At 38.9% G+C, this 18,214-nt stretch overlaps 2 protein-coding genes across 8 annotated transcripts in view; one reads left to right on the top strand and one right to left on the bottom strand.

The window, feature by feature from the left end:
* PAICS (phosphoribosylaminoimidazole carboxylase and phosphoribosylaminoimidazolesuccinocarboxamide synthase) overlaps positions 1 to 18,214 on the top strand; it is a 40,354-nt gene that overhangs the window by 1,264 nt on the left and 20,876 nt on the right. Inside the window, exons 2-6 of one of the 7 annotated variants that reach the window (XM_040555238.1) lie at positions 3,989 to 4,075; positions 7,405 to 7,884; positions 8,937 to 9,026; positions 14,278 to 14,361; positions 17,612 to 17,686. In XM_040555238.1, the coding sequence (XP_040411172.1) occupies positions 3,989 to 4,075; positions 7,405 to 7,884; positions 8,937 to 9,026; positions 14,278 to 14,361; positions 17,612 to 17,686 (816 nt within the window). The remainder of the gene's footprint in view (positions 1 to 3,988; positions 4,076 to 7,404; positions 7,885 to 8,936; positions 9,027 to 14,277; positions 14,362 to 17,611; positions 17,687 to 18,214) is intronic. The other 6 variants (XM_040555241.1, XM_040555239.1, XM_040555243.1 and 3 more) reach the window with 6 other exon arrangements.
* PPAT (phosphoribosyl pyrophosphate amidotransferase) overlaps positions 1 to 18,214 on the bottom strand; it is a 52,301-nt gene that overhangs the window by 21,539 nt on the left and 12,548 nt on the right. The gene's annotated exons all lie outside the window — the stretch shown is intronic.

Raw genomic sequence — 18,214 nt, 5'->3', positions numbered from 1 at the left:
AAGAGAAATACAAAGCTTAGCTCCATTTCTGCCCATAGTATGTACCCGTTTACGTTACTTAAGACTGTGAATCATTTTTAAGAAAAACAACAACATGGAATTAGTATCAGGGGAGATTGCTAAAGGCACAGAAAGGTGCTGGACATCGAGCTTGCCCTTGTACTCTTCCAAGGCTCCCTCTACTATGTTGTGGTACAGGTCTGAGAAAAAGGAATTAACATTTCTCTTGCCACTCTTTACCTTAGGTAAAAGCTTGACCTTAATTTGTCATCATTAGCAGAAAGTCTCTAGTCTTTCACAAGTTACTTAAAATGAAACAGTATAAAATGAATTTTATACTATTTTAACGTGTGTTTTCTGCACTATATATTACTACTACGTTCCATTTTTATTTTTAAACATGCAGAACTGAGAGCCAAATCTTTGGCTAATACAAACTGTTAGCTCCTGAGGACTATGTGAAGCTAAGATAGTGAGTGTCCTTCTTCTCAGGATCTGGACTTAGATTATCCTCTGTATTTTGATGCAGTTTGCACTAAATGTTAATCCTAATTCTCACCTGCTTTAGGCCTCTAGGAAGTTTAAACCAGAAAAGGTTAATAGCAGTTGTGAATCCCAAACTGGAATAAAACAAAACACAAACAAACATCTTTGCCCCCTGGGTGAGACACACCTCATTTTGAAGCATTGGCACAATCTGGTTTTAATGGTGATATGATTAAATACCCTCTTAAGTGCCCAAGCATTTCTCTTACTTGCTTTAGGGAAAAAAAAACAAACACAATTACTTTATGGATAAATGCAAATTAAATGCAACTAACTGTAATAACATTAATGGTAAGAATTTAAATGCAAAGCTTCCCACAACTGTAATTCAGCCACAATGGCAACATCCTAAGGTATAAAGCATCCTGCAGCTATGCAGTGTAAGTGTGGTGTAGTAACCACACGAACACCAGGGTATGTTTAAGGATCAATAACTTCTTCTGTCCATCGATTAAAAAAATTAAGAACATAGTATGCTTTAGCTATCCTTTCTTGGGGGGTCATACCCATATGTACGTACACCTGTATGAAAGGACAGAGAGCATACCCCTGAGAACATCAACTTTCTTCATTTAAGGACACAAGTCGAGCAAGCGATGCTGCTTTAGGGGCTCGGTCCTTTCCCATTGCAGTCAGAGTTGCGGTGTCTGTGAAAGGAGGAGCTGCTGAGCTCAGTATGTTGAAGGGCAGTTGTGAGGCTGAAGTGGCATTTGTGGCTCTGTGATGGTCAGAAGCCTTCTCGTGGGGGCAGATATGAAGGTAGCACTTGCATAGGTCAAAACAGGACTCGGCACAGCCCATGTGCCTACCCAGCAATGAGCCTCACAGCTCCTCTGCTGCCTTGGGGAAGAATGGGACTGTGGGTGCCCTCCGTAAGGCAAAAAATACCAAAGTATATCTGCGTCATTGCAGACGTCCTCCTGAGTTTCTCCTGTTCAAGCACAGGAGAGGAGGGAGGTATGTTCCCTCCCCTCTTTCAAAAGGGGCTGAGAAGCCTTATTTTGGCAGTGCTGGAGGAACCAAGGATGCTTAAGCTTCTGCCTTGGATAGGAGGCACAGGAAGTACAAAAGGCTATCAGTAAATTAAAACCTGTGCCAAATAACAATGTTCGGTATGCATTTCTTATTTCATTTGGAGAACTTAGTAGCTGTACTAATTCATTCTTTTAAATGCATGACACAGGACAGTGCATGCTCCCAAAGAAAATACTTTATTTTTACCATTGTACTTAGCCTCAGTCTACATACTCATACCCATCGTTCATGTAAAGCTACAAATCAAGTTTCTGTGTTTGATTTCTTTGATTCTCTCAAATACTGGGAGACTGCTGGGGGGGGGGGGAGGAAGGAGAAGGAGGAAAAAAAAAAGACTACTTTTATGGGACTGAGTGGTATTTCTATAGCGTTTCCCTGAGGTGTTTTTCATATCTTGTAAAAGCGGTTTTCTCTTGGAAGTGTAATTGAAGAAAGTAATAATTAAAATCACAATCAAATCTAAGAGAAAGGTGTCTGAGGCCAAACTCACTAGCAACACACGCAAAATCCCAGCTCATTCGTGGAAAGATGACACTTTCCACAAAGCACATACAGCAGTGCAGGCCCATGATGTTCATGTTGTCTTCCCGAAATACACTGTTTCAGGGCAAAGACATAGCTATAGCTTAAATAACCATTTAAAAAGGTATAATTCATCAAAGTTCAAATAACTGACCTTCTCATTTTGTTAACCAGTTTGGATTATTTCAAGTTAGAACAAGTATTAACAAATCGAGCACTTGATTTACAAAAGCAAAGCTCACCTCGTAATTCCTGTAATTTACAATCTCTTGTATTTCTTGCTTTATGTTCAAATATTAACACAGTTAATATTGCCTTTCACTTTACAACAACATCTATAGAAAAATTATCAAGTCAGAATAGAAGTGCACCAGCAGCGAAAATATTATTGTAGGTACTAAACTTACACAGCTACTAGACATGCAAAAAGCTCCTTTATAAATGCCGACTTGACAATGGCACTCATATGTAGTTCTCCGTGTCTGGTTTTCAACATTAAACATGTCATTTACAAATATTCTATATATGTAGGTTTTTAATAAAGAGTATGCAATATACACATATGAATGTTTTTGCTCAACAAATACGTTTCTCCCATCAAATATTATTTCCTTCAAATATAACACTTTGTGTTGTGTTCTTATTTACTTATGACATTAAATAGTTTCTTTTTAAATAGCAGAGTGTGAAGAAAGCTTTCTCATCCCCATGCCCACAGATGTCCCATTCAGCAGCGTCCCAACAAAGAATTTCTCTCCCCTCTCTGTAGTTCACTGGGCAGCTCTCAGGCAGACAGAGCTGAGCCCTGGCACTAGTGATGGAGGCAGAAGCACACCTTTCCTTCTGCCCACCCACCGCAGGGGGTAGCAGCTTCCGCCACGAAACAAGGTGGCCAGCTGGGAGCAGCTAGAGATCAGGCCGTGGTGAATATGAGTCATTCTGAGTCTTGCTGAAAGTCAGAAGGATTTAGGATGGTGTTTTCAAATGACTGTAAATGCAGTTCTCAATTTGAGTGGCGTCAGGGACGCCCCGTTCCACCACTATGACCGTGCCTCGTTATGGCCCCGTGTTACAGACGAGTGTGGTACCGCTGAACAGGTAGCTTCGCTCCCCGTCACCTACCGGGCTGGAAAGGACAGCAGCTCACTCAGCATGCTTATGAAATCAGCATTTCGTACCTCCTGTCAACAAGATGTGTTGAATACACCACAATTTGAAAGTGCTCTGTGAACATTAGGCTGATTCATAACCTGACTTACGTATGCCGCTTTCCAAACTTACACAGCAATTGCTATAACGCTGCTTTTTATAGGATTGTAAGGAATACAATACTGTAAAAAACCTAGATTGAATCCAGTCAGCTACAAATATGTGTCTGATCTCTAGTCAATGTAGTTCCCTGTTTTCTCTATGCCATTAATGAATCTCAGAGATTTCCAGAACCCTTTGTAGAACGTTCTTATTTTCTTCCTACTCTTTAAATATTCTTCCTGGAAATTGTTTGGTTATATAAATGGGTTTGTGTTTATCTGAACAATGTGCAAAGTCTGCTCTTTTGCCATCTATTACTTTACATTCTCTACTTTCCAACTATACATGTGCTATCTGCTCTGAATACTGAGAGTCAGAAAACCATATTGGTCACTAGAATCTAGTCAGTTTCTACAAGAATTTTAAAATAAAGAATATTTCTGACAAGCTTCATATTTAAGATGTAAAATAATTTAATTTACCTCCTATAACTCCTGGCCCTTTAAATTGACTACAAATAGAGTGTGGAAACTGCAAAGTTAATAATCTCATTGTGTATGGACATTTTCACTAAAACAAATATAAGCTAATTTTGTCCATACCTATTTTTATCTGAAAACTCTTTCCTTCCCAGGTGAAATATCAGTTTCTTTAGAAGATGATGAGGATGCTTCAGGAGATCCACTACTTTTTATGTCACGGGTCAGACCAGTTCAACTAGGTATAGTATGATGGTGCAGAGACCAAAAACTAAAAAGCAGCATTGCTGTCAAAGTGCTTTCTGATAGCTTGAATATGCCATTGTTCCATTTCTCATCAGCATAGCTTTAAAACTGCCACACATGTGCACCATCTCATTCCCAGTTTTAGTGCTTAGCAGTCCCGTGCTTCACTAGATACTGTCCACCACACACGATGTGCCTCCTGCTTGACCACTGTTCACACTCAAAACACATCTCATGCTATAGCGTAATCGAATTAACCACATTAACCACATTCATTTTAAGTGCCAAATGGTAGCGTGTGATACACACGTCAACTTGTGGATTCTCTCCAACTCATGCAAATTTCTGCTTAAGGCAGCATGAGTGAATGGCCTGAGCCAGGAGAGAGATGCAGGGTCAGACCTCTCCCACTGAGTAATCCCGATTTGCAATGTGCTTCGCAGCAAATGTCTCCAAGCAAGGGTTGGTGAGCAAAGCTTCAGCCCAACCAAGGCTACAACAACACATCTGGAAACTGCACTACTCTAGCAGTTCTCCTAAGGGAAGTCATTACTGAGCAAAGGCGTAAATCTGGCAAGCCAGAAGGAGGGAGAAAATCCTAGGTGTGAGCCCCTTCAAGGGGCTGATAAAGGGCATGGAGAAACCTGAACGCATTTCAGGGAGAATCAGAGAGAACTAGTGAGCTCATTCCTTGCCTGGATGCGCTGTCCTGAACATCCCAAGTGCTCTTTCCATTTCTGACATGCTCTCTATGCCCCAGCATACATCCCAGTCCCACAATCCAGTCAACTTTCACTAGAGAATAAACTCCAAGGTGCGATACTCAGAGAGAAAATAAGGCCCCAGCTAAACTTACAGGTTCTAGAGTGCAAACTAAACTCCTTTTGCCCAGCATAACAAGAACTTAAAGAAGAGACAAGAAATTTACACGCAACTGTATACATACATATAAAAACAAAACTTTTCTTGCTGTATCTGAATCAAAGTTTATGGGAATAGGTCTGTGTTATTCATCAGTGCTCTTGTAACACACTGCCAAACAGATTTGTTTGACCTGCTAGAGCACTTTAGTTCTGGGAAAGCTGCTTTCTACAAAGCCAGCAAAATAACTTAAATTGCATGGGCTCTCAAGTATGTATTGATACTGAGAAGTCTTCTCTAGCGCTTCTCTTAGTTTTCAGATTTCAGGTACTATTTCAAACAGCACTGAAAAAAATATTGAGCCCTTCATACCTATATTGCTTAATATTTTGGTTTCATTTCAGCAGATTGCTCACTTTTTTCATGTTGAAGAAGCTTAGAAAAATGTCAAATATGGCATAAAGACATCTTTTGGATTAGAAAATTCTGGTACCCTGTCTTAATGATTTTGTAAGTCATTTTAAACAAATTTGAGCTAAAATACAGTTGAGACATAAAATTTTACAGTGACTATAACAACTCTGTCTCAAAGCTGTGCTTATTGGTAAAATATTTTGATTCACAAGATTTTTAAAGGGAAGGAGGAACAAACCTAGCAACCATTTTCCACTCTGCTCGACCTGCTCTGCATATAGAAGAATGAATGAGCAATCCACCAAGTCAGCAGAACTCATTGAAACTGATGTTCACAACTGAAAGTGAGCTCAGTTGTAAATGAATTTGTTAATGACTTACACAAGAACTACAGAAACTGTTTCCCTCTCAAACTATGCATACTACCGTATGGCTTTAACTGAGAAATGCAGAGCCAGTGGAGGAAGCACCTTCTGTTCTTCCTCTGGGGTTTTTCCCTCCAGTCTCCATGGTGCTCTCTGATAGTGATGAGTGAACCCATCTGCAAACACAGATAGTTGCAATGCTCCCAGTACTACTGAGCAGAGACTACATAAAGCTTATCTAATGTTGGCAGTTGTCAACCATGGCGATTCCTATGGTTGCATTCACCTGTAAACAAGCATTATCCCTCAGGAAGAAATGAAGAAAGCATAATTGATGTGTCACCTGAAAATTACCCTTCTCAGCAACACGTCAGTCGGCTGACTGCTGGGGAGTTCCAATTAACACAGGACTAACAGGAAAAATATTGGTATCTCAGCGCAGTTTTTACCACTGGAATAAGACAAGCAAAGAATGCCTGTATCTAGGACAAGTTTGTCCCCAGACAGGTTATTATACAGAAGCATGCTCTACTGCAGCTGTATGTGCAAGCAAAGGTCAGATATTTTTGCTGTCAAACAAAGCCCAGTGACTATAAAGTACCCACCCCCATAGCTTGGCTTGCCCTTTTAGAATAAGACACTTGCAATGGCTTTTATCACTTCAGCATGACTGCAGAAAACAGAGTCAGTTACTGTGCACTTTCCTGTTTGTTCGCTTTGATAAAGCACTGGGGATGTTTTTAAAAGAGGTGTTTTTTCTTTTTTTTTGGTAAAGATTTGGAAAATACATGAGAAACAACTTTGCAAACTAATCTGATAATCAAAATCAAGTCCTTAAGCAAATTCTTAATTACAAATAAGGAAACATTTTTTTAAATTTGCAAGAGATTGTATTTCAGTGTTTTCAGTAATTGCATGGCATCTCCTTTTATCTCTTAATATGAAAAAAAAAAGTGGGAGACTGGAAAAAGTAAAAAAAATCATCTTATTGCAAAGTAAGATAACTCAAATTTTAATTTTTATTAAAAAACAAAAACAGCATTAATGTTTATAGTGGTCCATACTGAGAAAGGGAGAGGTTCAGGACAGCTGGCCTCATTATCACACCAATGTTCTTGTGTAACTCAAGGCAGAAGTCTCCATTCCACCACTCCCCAAAAAAGGGGTGCTTTGTTCAGAGTTAAGAATCAGATTCTTCAGCTCCTTACCCAGTTTGATGTTCTGAATGTGTGTAAAACCAGAGGCATGAGATGAATGCAGAAAGTTAAGTCTTTACGCTAGTGTCAGTGACTAGGGACCCAACCTGTTACCGTGTTAATAATACAGCACTTTGTGCCATTCAGACAGTTCTCTCCTCCTGACCTATGTCTCAACAAAAGTTAATAGGTTATTCTCAAGGGTCTTACGAGTAAAAGTTAAACATACTAGGGAGCAGAAGTGTTCTTCTCAGATTAATTAAATGTACATGCACTACCTTAACACAGGCTTTCAAGAAAAGACAAAAATGATGTCACAACAGAAAGTTGGCAAATTAATAACCAATGCCTTGATTTTAACATCACCTCTGCTCCATCTTTCTTTGGAGAGAAAACTTGTCAGGAACCAGCATGCTTCATTCTCATTCTCTCTGTCCTTTCCTTTCCTTTCCTTTCCTTTCCTTTCCCCACCCCACCTACCTAATGCAGGTAACCCGTGTCTGTGTCTCTCCCCTACCCCACACGATGCAGGTAATCCACCGTCAGCAGTAGAGGCTTCTAAAACTCCGGCTTTTATTCCAACAGTAGCAAACGAAGGAGGAAAACACTGGACTGTCGATGAAGTCAGAGCTCTAATACACATATGGTCAGACAAAAATATCCAGCAACAACTGGAGGGGACAGTGAGAAATAAAAGAATATTTGAACATGTTGCCGCTAGACTTCGAAAGTTCGGAATTGTCAGGGACTGGAAGCAGTGCAGGACAAAATGTAAAAATCTGAAACATGAATACAGGAGTGTAAAAAATGCCCAAGGCTCGGGGAGTACAAGTAAAAGTATGAAGTTTTTTAATGAACTGGATGCCATTCTGGGGCACAGCACCATGGAACAAGAAAGTAAATCAGATAATGAGGAAAGCGGGAGGCCTCCAGAATGGACAGAAGGAAAATCAGAAAAGGACTGCATAGGTAAGTACTTCAGCTACCCATATATCATTTAAAAGTTTTATTTTTTCCAGCACTACAGAGACCTTAAAAGAACCAAAGAAACCAAGCAGCTAGATTAACCAGTTTGCTGGGTGGGGTGGGTGGGGAACCCAGAACGGAAATTTATTGTTTTGTCCAGTAGTTTAATGAATATTATTGTGTGATTGCCCCAGACATTTTTTTATAGAACTGGAAAACAAAAAGAGAAAGATAAGAGGGAGATGTAGGGTAACACAAAGATAAAGAGAGACCATTCCAATCAAAATCATATCTGAAGGGACTGTTCCCAGCATAGATAAAAAAATGGATCTGAGAGATGGTCAGACTGTTACTGGAAAAATGAAGACACTGAGCAAAAGAAGTCTGTACTTATAGACATTAGTTAAAAATTAACATTTTAACCTGTCTTTCTCTTATAGTCCCCAATAAGTCCAGTTTTACTGGCCTTTAGAGCAAGACTCACCAGTCATGGGACAGATATTGTGAAAATAGCAAAATGTGGTCACCAGCACAAAGCATGCTGTCAGAACTGGCCTTTATTTTTGTGTGCTTATTGATGGATAACTTGGTACTGGGTGGATTAACGCAGAATTAGGAGACTGATGAACCTACACTGCATAAGAGTTATTTATTATTTATTTATTTATTAATGTATAGCCAGGAAGAGGCCTGTTGTTTAATAACAAAATTAAACTTTAAAGTGATCGTTACACAGTAAGAATCCCACACAGTGGGTATTATGGTGGCTAAATATAAGTCTAGAAGCTAGTAGGTTAACGGAAGAATGGAAGAAGTCAATGAAGAAAAATGTAACACAAAGATGAGCGTACATTCTCTGCCCCGAAATTATGAAAGTGTTTTTGGGGAAGTTTCACTCTTCAGTTGCTGTTTGTAGACTCTTTACTTATGCATCTACTACTGAGGGCTGGCATAAGGAGGATCCTAGGTTGGATGGCTCTTTTGATTTGACACAGCACAGCTGTTATGTAGTACGCAAATGTGGTGCCCTGATTAACATAGCATTATTTACACAGAAATGCCTGGAGACACAGGTGAAGAGGACTCTGTTAGTAGTATGTCAGAAGACCTACAGATTGCAGATGTAAAGAAAGTTTCTGACTCAGGTAAACTGAAAAGTCTTCTATTTTATACAAATTCCTAAATTTAGTAAGCTCAGATGGATTTCTAAAATGAGTGTGCATTGTAATGACAGAAAATGCAGAGGCCTAAAAACTTTTAAGGAGGAAATAACATAATAATAGTAACCATACTTTTAATAAATACAGCCATACATGTGCACATTCTCAGTGCTCTGCTAAATTTGGTAAAAACAGTCTAGTAAATAATCTTTTTGAAGATTCAGGGTGCAAGACATAAAGAAGAAACTACTGATTTAAGTAAGTTGAGTGTAATGTATTATTGCATTTACTTTTACTTAAGCTGTAAGTCCCCAAGGAACAGAATTGTTCAGTCTCCTGTGCAAAGGTTAACACAGTATTCTCTTTTTCACAACATAATTAGATCAGTACTTAATATAATTCTTTAAACACTCATGTTGAGGTAGAAATTTCATTTCAGAGTATCACTCTCCATTTCATGGTGGCTGCTAAAAAAATGAAGGTCATATGCTCTTTACAAAGAAATATTATGGCTTATGTCTGACAGCATAACTTCCGGGAGAAGTGGGAATTCAACATTCAGCTAGAAGCATGTATGAAAGCCTGGAAGACTGACAGATGTGTCTCTCCACAGTAGAGAGCACCTCACAGTCTCCTTCTGTAGCATGAGGTAGAATGTGCTCATAAATTAGGTGTAAAGGAGTACTCTGACAGAATTTTAAATGGTCTAATGTGAACCTGAAAGGTTTTAATGTCAAATTAAAAATCTTCTGACACATGATGTTACTGTAAATACTTCTGCAGAGAATCTGGCAGCTCTGCATATAAGGAAAGAAACAGCTATGACAAGTAAGTAAAGACATGGTTGATGATGAGAGGTAATATGAGGTATACTGGACAGTAGTGTTCTTGCCTCACCACTCAAGTATAATTACATTTATTAATTTAAATTTACTCACAAAGAAATACATAACTGGCCTTTTAGCAGATCACCATGAGCACAGAGGCATTCATTAGGGAAAAATAGGTTGTCATGGAAAGTGCATTTCCTACAGGGACTTCCTTTTAAAAGAGACAAAATTATGTAAGAAATCATAACCTGCACTCTGTGGGATCCAGTTAAGACAATTTGTAAAATGCATCAAATTCCATTTCCTCCCATCAACAAGTAATAATACTACATGTATATGAGCAGTAGGCAAGACACTGTAATGATACATAGATTCAGCAGTGACATTAAACAGTCATCTGGCATAGTTATCAGCTGCTTGCAGCTATGCAATACTGAAAACGTTTTGGATCACAAGCTTCCAAATCAGTTACTGAAGAAAAAGTTAGCTGTATACTTCCAGTACAGTTTTGAGTACTCATTTTTTTTTTAAATTTTTTAACATTATGTCAGGATATGTGTAGCTGTTAGATATCTATAGTTTACAGTGGTTACCATTTCCCTTTTCAAATATATGTATTTAACAGCATTGTTTGTTTGTTTCTGGGTAATTGCAATTGCAGTATGATTTTGTGGGCAGGGATTAAAATAGCAAGCGTTTCATTAAGTTTCTCTGGCTCAGCCTGCTCATTCAGAAGACTACTGTTCAAACTTCTAAGGGGAAAAAAAAAAAGGCAAAAAAACAGCATTCCTTCTTAATAAGATGCAGTTTTAGCTTCCAAAATTATTTCCCGCATTCCCAAATGCACAGTACAGGCCCAAATCATTTTACCAGAGGTGGTAAAGAACACCTAGACTTTTGTGTTGTTTATAGTAACATAATTAGGTATTATATAAAGCAGAGAACAGGTGCACACTTTTTACATTGCAATATCATGGACACCCTTTATTCTCTAATGTGGTACATGCCTTTCTCTGATAGTTAAATGAATTTAAAGTAAGAAAACTGTTAAGAGATTGTATGTACCTTTGTATTCATAAATTCATTTGAAGATAAATAGTGAAAAAGGCAATCAGGCAGATATACCATGTTATGTGGGTTCTTTGATATCAGTAGATCTCTGACAGTCAATAGCTTTTAGGATGTGACTCCTTAAGGACTATTACCTATTCAGCAGGACTTTCATAGAAAACTGTTTCTCAACAAACATGTAATCATAATATATATACACATTTAACATTTTTTTAAAGAATTGTAATAAAAAATTAAGAAATTCAGTGAACCTTTCACTGGGTTTTCATGTTGGGTCATCTTCCTAATTTGTACATGGAGTTAATGTACTCTGCAGTCAGCGTTAAGTGCACATTTGTCTCTATATATTAGCAAGCCTAGGCAGACATCTGCTTTCTGGCAACTGCAGTAGCATAAATGTGCAGAGTTGCACCAGCTTCCTCCAAAGTACATGTGATTCTCACGCTCTTACAGGTGTATCTGTGTTATCAGCCATGGTAACATCATCTCCACTGCTAATCTATAAACTGTCCAGTCAGGTTTGCCATACGCCAGCAAGGAAAAAGATTCAGATGGTATTAGTTAAAAGACAAATGTACCAGTCGCAGGGAAATGCCTAGTTATTTCCTGTTTCATTGCATTTTTTCACCTCTGCACAAATGTATTTGCTACTTAAAGAGTAGCCAGTGTGCACCTGAGAAGGAACAGATATAGGTAAATAAATCCTTACATGTTCTCGTACAGACTGCAACTTTATTGAAAGTTTATCTCACAGCATTGTACTGTAGGAACTTTCTCAACAGACTGGCCAGCAGAGGGTGCAAGAGTATTGTATCAGTCACAAAACCAGTTAGTTCTTGGCAAAAGCAGGTAGAGAAAGCCTAGGGTCACTAGATTTTCCCTTTCCTGCTAACACCAATCCATATTAAATCAATCTGGAAATAAAACCTTACTTAGTCATTTTGACTGCTGTTTTGTATTTCATGGGATCATGTTTAAGGGCAGCTATTTCTGGAAATCTATTTAGAAGAGCCAAATTGCTTCGGTTTGCACACATGGTGATCAGTCAGTTCAAACTCCACATGTGTATGTTCCAAACATGTCAGACTTTGCAGCATCACCACAGACTGTGTACAGGTGTTTAATTAAATTTGAGGTATTTGATTAAATCTGAGGTACTGTGGGAAACAACAGTGGAGAAAAAAACAAAACTCTGTGGAATGCTCGTAGCCCAAAGTTCTTAAAAAACATCAACAGCAGGTGTTTTGTTCCCATCAAATTGCTTTTCTTGTCATTATCATTTAGATTTTTTGGTGCCCTGCATACTTTACTATATGGCTGTCTCAGGACAAATTCAGACTAAGTTGTGACACTGCCAAGGTGCATTGCTAAGCAAAGGTTTTTGTTTTCTTTAATGGTTGTTTAAAGTTAGGATCTTAAGTCAGTACACACTCAGGCACTTATGTTGGCTTCTTCTGAATGTTGGCTGCTGCATGCATGGAATTTTTAAAGGAACAGATATAAAATCAAAAGAGAATGTTTTAATACATATGCTCCAGGCTGGTATGAAGTAGATGTTTCAGAGAAGCGCAAAAGCAATGGTTCTTGATTATTCACTGGCTTAGCCCAAGGCATACTCAGTCTGCAGACACTAACTCCAGAGTGGTCTACATCCAGTTTCACAGCTCTGCATGGCAGAGCGACATGCCAATCTGCATGGCAGCAACTTTGCAGCCTGTTGGAGAGTTAACATCAGCCACACATTGAAAAATCCTCCTCCCCCTTCCCCTTTTATACTATACATGACACACACGAGGGTAAGGATTAGGAGACAAATTACTGATCTTGCCTTGTGAGCCAGAACACAAGATTAATAGCAATAGTGAGCACGGTGCCAAAAGAGAACATAGCTCGTATCATTCCAAGGGAGTAAAAGGAAAAGATTGCTACAGCATTGCTCTGGTGGCCTTGTGAACAATGCTTCAAATACAAAGTAGAGATTAAGCATATTTGCTGGCAACTGTCTATAGCTTGACTAAACAATGTGGCTGGAGCCAATTTCTTTTATCCATGCCAGAAACTGTCAATGGTTTGTTCTGTTTGGCTCCCTCTTGCTCTCCTCATGCCCTCCCCCAAAACACTCAGACAAGCAGCTTAGAAAAAAAAGCCAGGCTATCTACCCGCATTCTTGGCTCACCAGAAAAAAAGGGGAAAAAAAGCACATGATGCTGGTCACATCATAAAGAATGCCTGATGCAAACAAGTCCTTATCGATTCGGTGGTAATTTTTAATAAAATGGCTATAGATTATGTGTTATTGCTCAATGTTTGGGGGCAATATTCTTGAATGGACTGAGAACAGGCTGGGAGCCAGAAACTGCTGCCATTGATCCAGCGTGGCCTTCAGCCTGTAACCTCTGTACACCGGTTTCCTCACCTGGAAATGAGGGTTGGAGAGACCACTTGCATCATCTGCCAGCCTGTCCCAGGGCACAGGGGTGGCGTTCTCCGTTAAACAAGAGAGGACCAATGACAGAGGTGCTGAGCTCTCCTCCCTGTGACTCTCCTGCTGTCACAGCTGTCAGGGTGCCCAGAGCCCGGGCAGTGTTGATGTAAACCCTCCCATATGCTGCACCAGGGGTGATGCTCTGATGACAAGAATTTAGTACTTTGTCTCCATCAAGCAAGCATGCAGTCCTGTAGATCAATCATCCAGGCAGAGCACCATGATGTCAGTGAAAAGCCCCTTGCGCCAGCTGGGGCTAATTCAGTGACTCCTAACATCAGTCACCTGAGCCTTGCAATAATTTCAGTGTGTATGGAAGCCCTCATGAAAGTCACCATCTTGCTTGTTCTGCTGCATACAGGTTCACCTCGTACTACATGACTTACAACCATGATCAGAGAACGATTCAACTAATTCTAATTCAGGTTTTAATACCGTAGGAGTTCGCACATTTCATCCATAAACTTACACTGAGCAGTTGTTACATGGTCTTCTGTATTTATTTTATAATTGCTTACACTAGGCTCATAAAGCCCACTGTTCCAGAAAGCGACAGTTTTAGTTTATTTAGAAATAAAATCTCTAACAATCATTATTGTTACAGACATTCTCAAGTTGGTGATCCTACAGATATAATTTGTGAATGTTGTAGATGCCCCATCCCTGAAAATGTTTAAGGCCAGGCTAGATGGGGCTTTGAGCAACCTGATCTAGTGGGTGGCATCCCTGCCCATGTCAGTGGGGCTGGAATTAGATAATCCTTTAGGTCCCTTCCAATACAAACCATTCTATGATACTATGAACTTAAGGCCTGTTTACTTAATAAGAGTTCTAATTTTTTTTGGTGCAGAAATCCTTGAAGATGAGGACTTCAACAATTCCTCCTTGGCAGCTCTGGAAGCTACACAAATAAAGAAGGAGACAATTGACATAGGTAGGTGAAGATTGTAGCCTGATGGTTATAACAGCGCACTCTACTTTACTGGGAACTGCAGATTCCTAAGATTTGTATCTTACTCTCACACATCATACTCAAGCTACTTCTAGGTTATAAAATCTGGTTTTGTTTGATTTCATAGTGCAAAAAATGCATAAGCTTCTCCTTCCCCTTACTGATAAAAAGATCTTATTTCTCCTGACAACATACCTCCTATTTTGCTAGATGTGATAAATATGCATTTCGTTGTGACAAGAATACTGTTCTTTTTCATACAAATCTACTAGAGAGGATGAACTGGAAGACTAAATAGCTGTCTTGTAAACACTGAGCATTTTATGCCTTGTCTGTCTTTTCAAACTATTCCATGACAGTCCATTTAATTTCAGACTATTCACTATCCAACAATTACCATAAATATTCTGCATTATTTTACATGTAAAACTGAAATCAGAGCCTCAGCAATATGCAGAAGTTGTACATTGACAACGATGACAAGTATTCAGGAAATTTGTTTTACTAAAATCGTTTAAAATTGACATTAGAATACACTACGGATAATAATCTTCTGGAATAACTGAACATAGAAACCATGGATGGTCATGAAAAAAGACATTAGAGGAAATAACAATGACATTGAAATCTATTGGCCTGACATCCTGGATCAAATTATACTCTTATGGTATTACTGTTTATACTCAGAAGTTAATGGAAGGAATAAAAAATTCTATTATGATTCTGTGAATGACAAATTCTTTGCCCTTGTACCCTGAAAGTTTCTACAGTAAGTATTGTTTGCATCAGTATTTCTGTGATGCAGGCAAGGCGCTGTCTTCTTGGCAATTGTGTTATCTGAAGTTGGGTGTTCAGACTCTCTATCCAGCACAGCTTTTAAAACTGTTTACATAGGCTGTTCTTGATTATGGAAGATAACTGTAAAGAGTATGACACTGAGGACAACATCAGAGTAATCACAGCAATGACACAGAAAACACAAATTCCATTAAGGATAAAGTAAGACTGTGTCCCTGAAAATTCAGAGACATAGCAAGGTCACATCAATGCAAAGAAGAGTTCATACACAATGACAGAATAAATGTCACGCAAATCAACTGACTGCTTTATACATAAAAAATTTCCCTGTTCCTGTCATATAATGTCCATCTTAGGATAGCAGTCACCCTGGTCAGCAGTACACAAATGCCACTGCCAAAGGCAGAAAGATTAGAGAACAAGCATGGTTGAGAGAATAAGCACCTGATGAAGGGAAAGCCATGGTTTTTTGGATCATAGTTCAAAAAATAAAAAACAAACAAAAAAAAAAATCACTTGAGAGCCCAGGATCAGAACTATTGCTCCTTCCTGGTTCAAGGCTGCATTTCCAATAGCTGCAGATGCAAGAATTTTGTTAAGAGTTATAGGGAAACCTAATTATGAAATAGATGTTTATGAAAACTTTTTTTTCTGTTAGCACCTCAAGTAAATCACACACATGATTGTAAGAATGTAATTTCTGATTTTTTTCTGAGTTTTCCATAGATGTGACATTAATTCCTGCATATGGCTTGTGAAAAATATTTAGCAAATATTTAAGATAAAGCACGTTGCAAAGAAAATATGAATTCCAAATACTACTCTGCATAAATTAGCAAGCACCATTATAGAAAGTACATCAAACGAACACTAATTTACCAACTATCTCTTATGTCTAAACCATTCACTCAGTTTTTCAAACATATAAGGAATATTTACTTCCACCATTTCCTGAAAACTTTGCTGAACATACTAGGTCTGTGACATCCCCCTCTAAAACTATAAGAACTAATCTTTCTCCCCCTCCCAACCCAACAAGTAATACCTCACAAATTGAACTTTCAGCCTCAAAGAAGTCCAAGCATGAGAAAGCAAGCCCAGAGTCAGCAGAGCTGGGTTTTGACGTCCATAGATGGCTTCAAGAACTCGAGGGTTCCTGTCCAACCAGTTTTATTTTTGAAACTGTAGTTTTTATGCTGTGAAAGAGTGCAAAACTCTTGTAGCCTCAGCTTTGCCAAGGAAGAAAAAAAATGGCATGTAGATGTGTAGAAAAAGAACAGAACGATGTCTCTATCCTGTTAGCAATGGAATTTTGAAGAGAGCTCTGATGTGAGTAGAATAAAAAATACTTCTCCTGTCTTCCCTGTTCTGTCATTTAAGCTGTATAGAATAGTTTCAGATTGAGCCATCCCTGCATGTAGAAAGTGCAATTTAGGCAATAAGATTTCCACAAAAGCTTTAACAGATTGTTTACTTTCCAATTTTTCTACTGCTTATGTTATCTCCATCACATCAGCTCTGTAACAGAGGCTAGCCTTTCACCCCAAAGTAAACAAACAAGGTTACATCCTAACTGGGAGCAAAAGCTTGCAACCTGCCCCACAAAATGGAGCATCTGTTCCTTGTCTCCTTTCTGGAATCAGGGACAGGTACACCTGAAAGCCCAGACTTGAAACCCTCCACAGTAGCTTAGTAAAATGGACTCGAAACCACTTTTCTGTGGCAAAAAGAAAACCCAAGTAGAGGAGAACAAGTAATAAGGAGCAAAGGCCTGTTTTCAACTGCTTTCTGGTACTCAAGGATCTCAGAAAACCCAAACTCAGCAGTATGAAATGAAGCTTTAGCAATGCCACTGCATGCAGGTCTGTGTACAGGTGCCTGTGCCTGATGCTCCTCCTCCTAATCACAGCTGAATCACGTGCAGTTCCCAAACTTGACAGCGGGACTTCTGGAGCAGTCCCTGCTCATTTCGTGGCAACAGCCAGGGAACATGAATGACTCTGCCAGGGAAAGCGCTGCAGTTCGAGCCCTACTGGCTGTGAGTGAATCCACAGGAGCGTGCCCTTACAAATGGCACCCAAACAATGGACGGCACACCCATGCCAGTCAGTGTGCACAAACGTCTTATGCAAATCTACTTACATGTGAGACACAAACCTGCCACGTACGCCTACATGCTCAATCAGGTATTTTAAACTTCTCTGCAGCATCCACAGCTACCTTTGGGGAATGTGGGTGCAGGAAGAAAGATAAACCTTATGAGATAAGCTAATAAATAAATTAAGAGGCAAGTGGCAGAAAACTTGTTGTAACCCTCTTAGTAATGGGTTATGACATTTTTAATTGAAGATAGGTGTTACCTGCAGAACAGGGGAATAATATTAGCAATTTATTTCCCTAAATCCGTTTTATTTAAACTTGCGTGTTTCTATAGATGATGATTCTATAAGTACTACCTCAGAAGACAGATCTTGTACTACGCCAGTAGCAAAACAGATAGTTGGGACAGGTGAGTATTAATTTCCATGCATTTATTCTGAAAGAAAGTTGCATTGGAATTTCTGTACAAAGCTGGAGCAACCAAATCTCTACTGTAAACATGGCTCTAACTTTATCTGCTTTTGACTCCAGTATGGTGTTATCACTAAACCTAAAAATTAGTTTCAGACTGACTAAGAGCAGCATCAGCCTTCTTCTAAATATCTAGATAGTAAGATTGTAAGATTTTTTTCTTGTATTGAAGCCACGGAAGCATTTTTGCTTGCATGATATTTCTTCTTGTCATTCTAATTTGACCCTGGAAAGCCGTTTTCTTATTACTGCTGATACAACGTTGCTTCTAATGCTTAAAGCCTATTGCTCTCCTGTATGTAGCACCCTGACATGTCTTTAATTTGACAACAGCAAGAAAGTTACACTGATAAAATGTGGAATTTTAGATGGCTTCCAGAGACAAGAGATTACGTATTTTGCATACTTAAGAGAAATGCAATCACAAATGGATATTAACATTGTAAAATTAAAAGATTTTTGTAAC

This window comes from Cygnus olor, chromosome 4, assembly GCF_009769625.2.
Source record: "Cygnus olor isolate bCygOlo1 chromosome 4, bCygOlo1.pri.v2, whole genome shotgun sequence".
Classification (NCBI taxonomy): domain Eukaryota; kingdom Metazoa; phylum Chordata; class Aves; order Anseriformes; family Anatidae; genus Cygnus; species Cygnus olor.
Note: the sequence above shows the minus strand (reverse complement) of the source record. Positions and strands in the feature narration are given on the sequence as shown.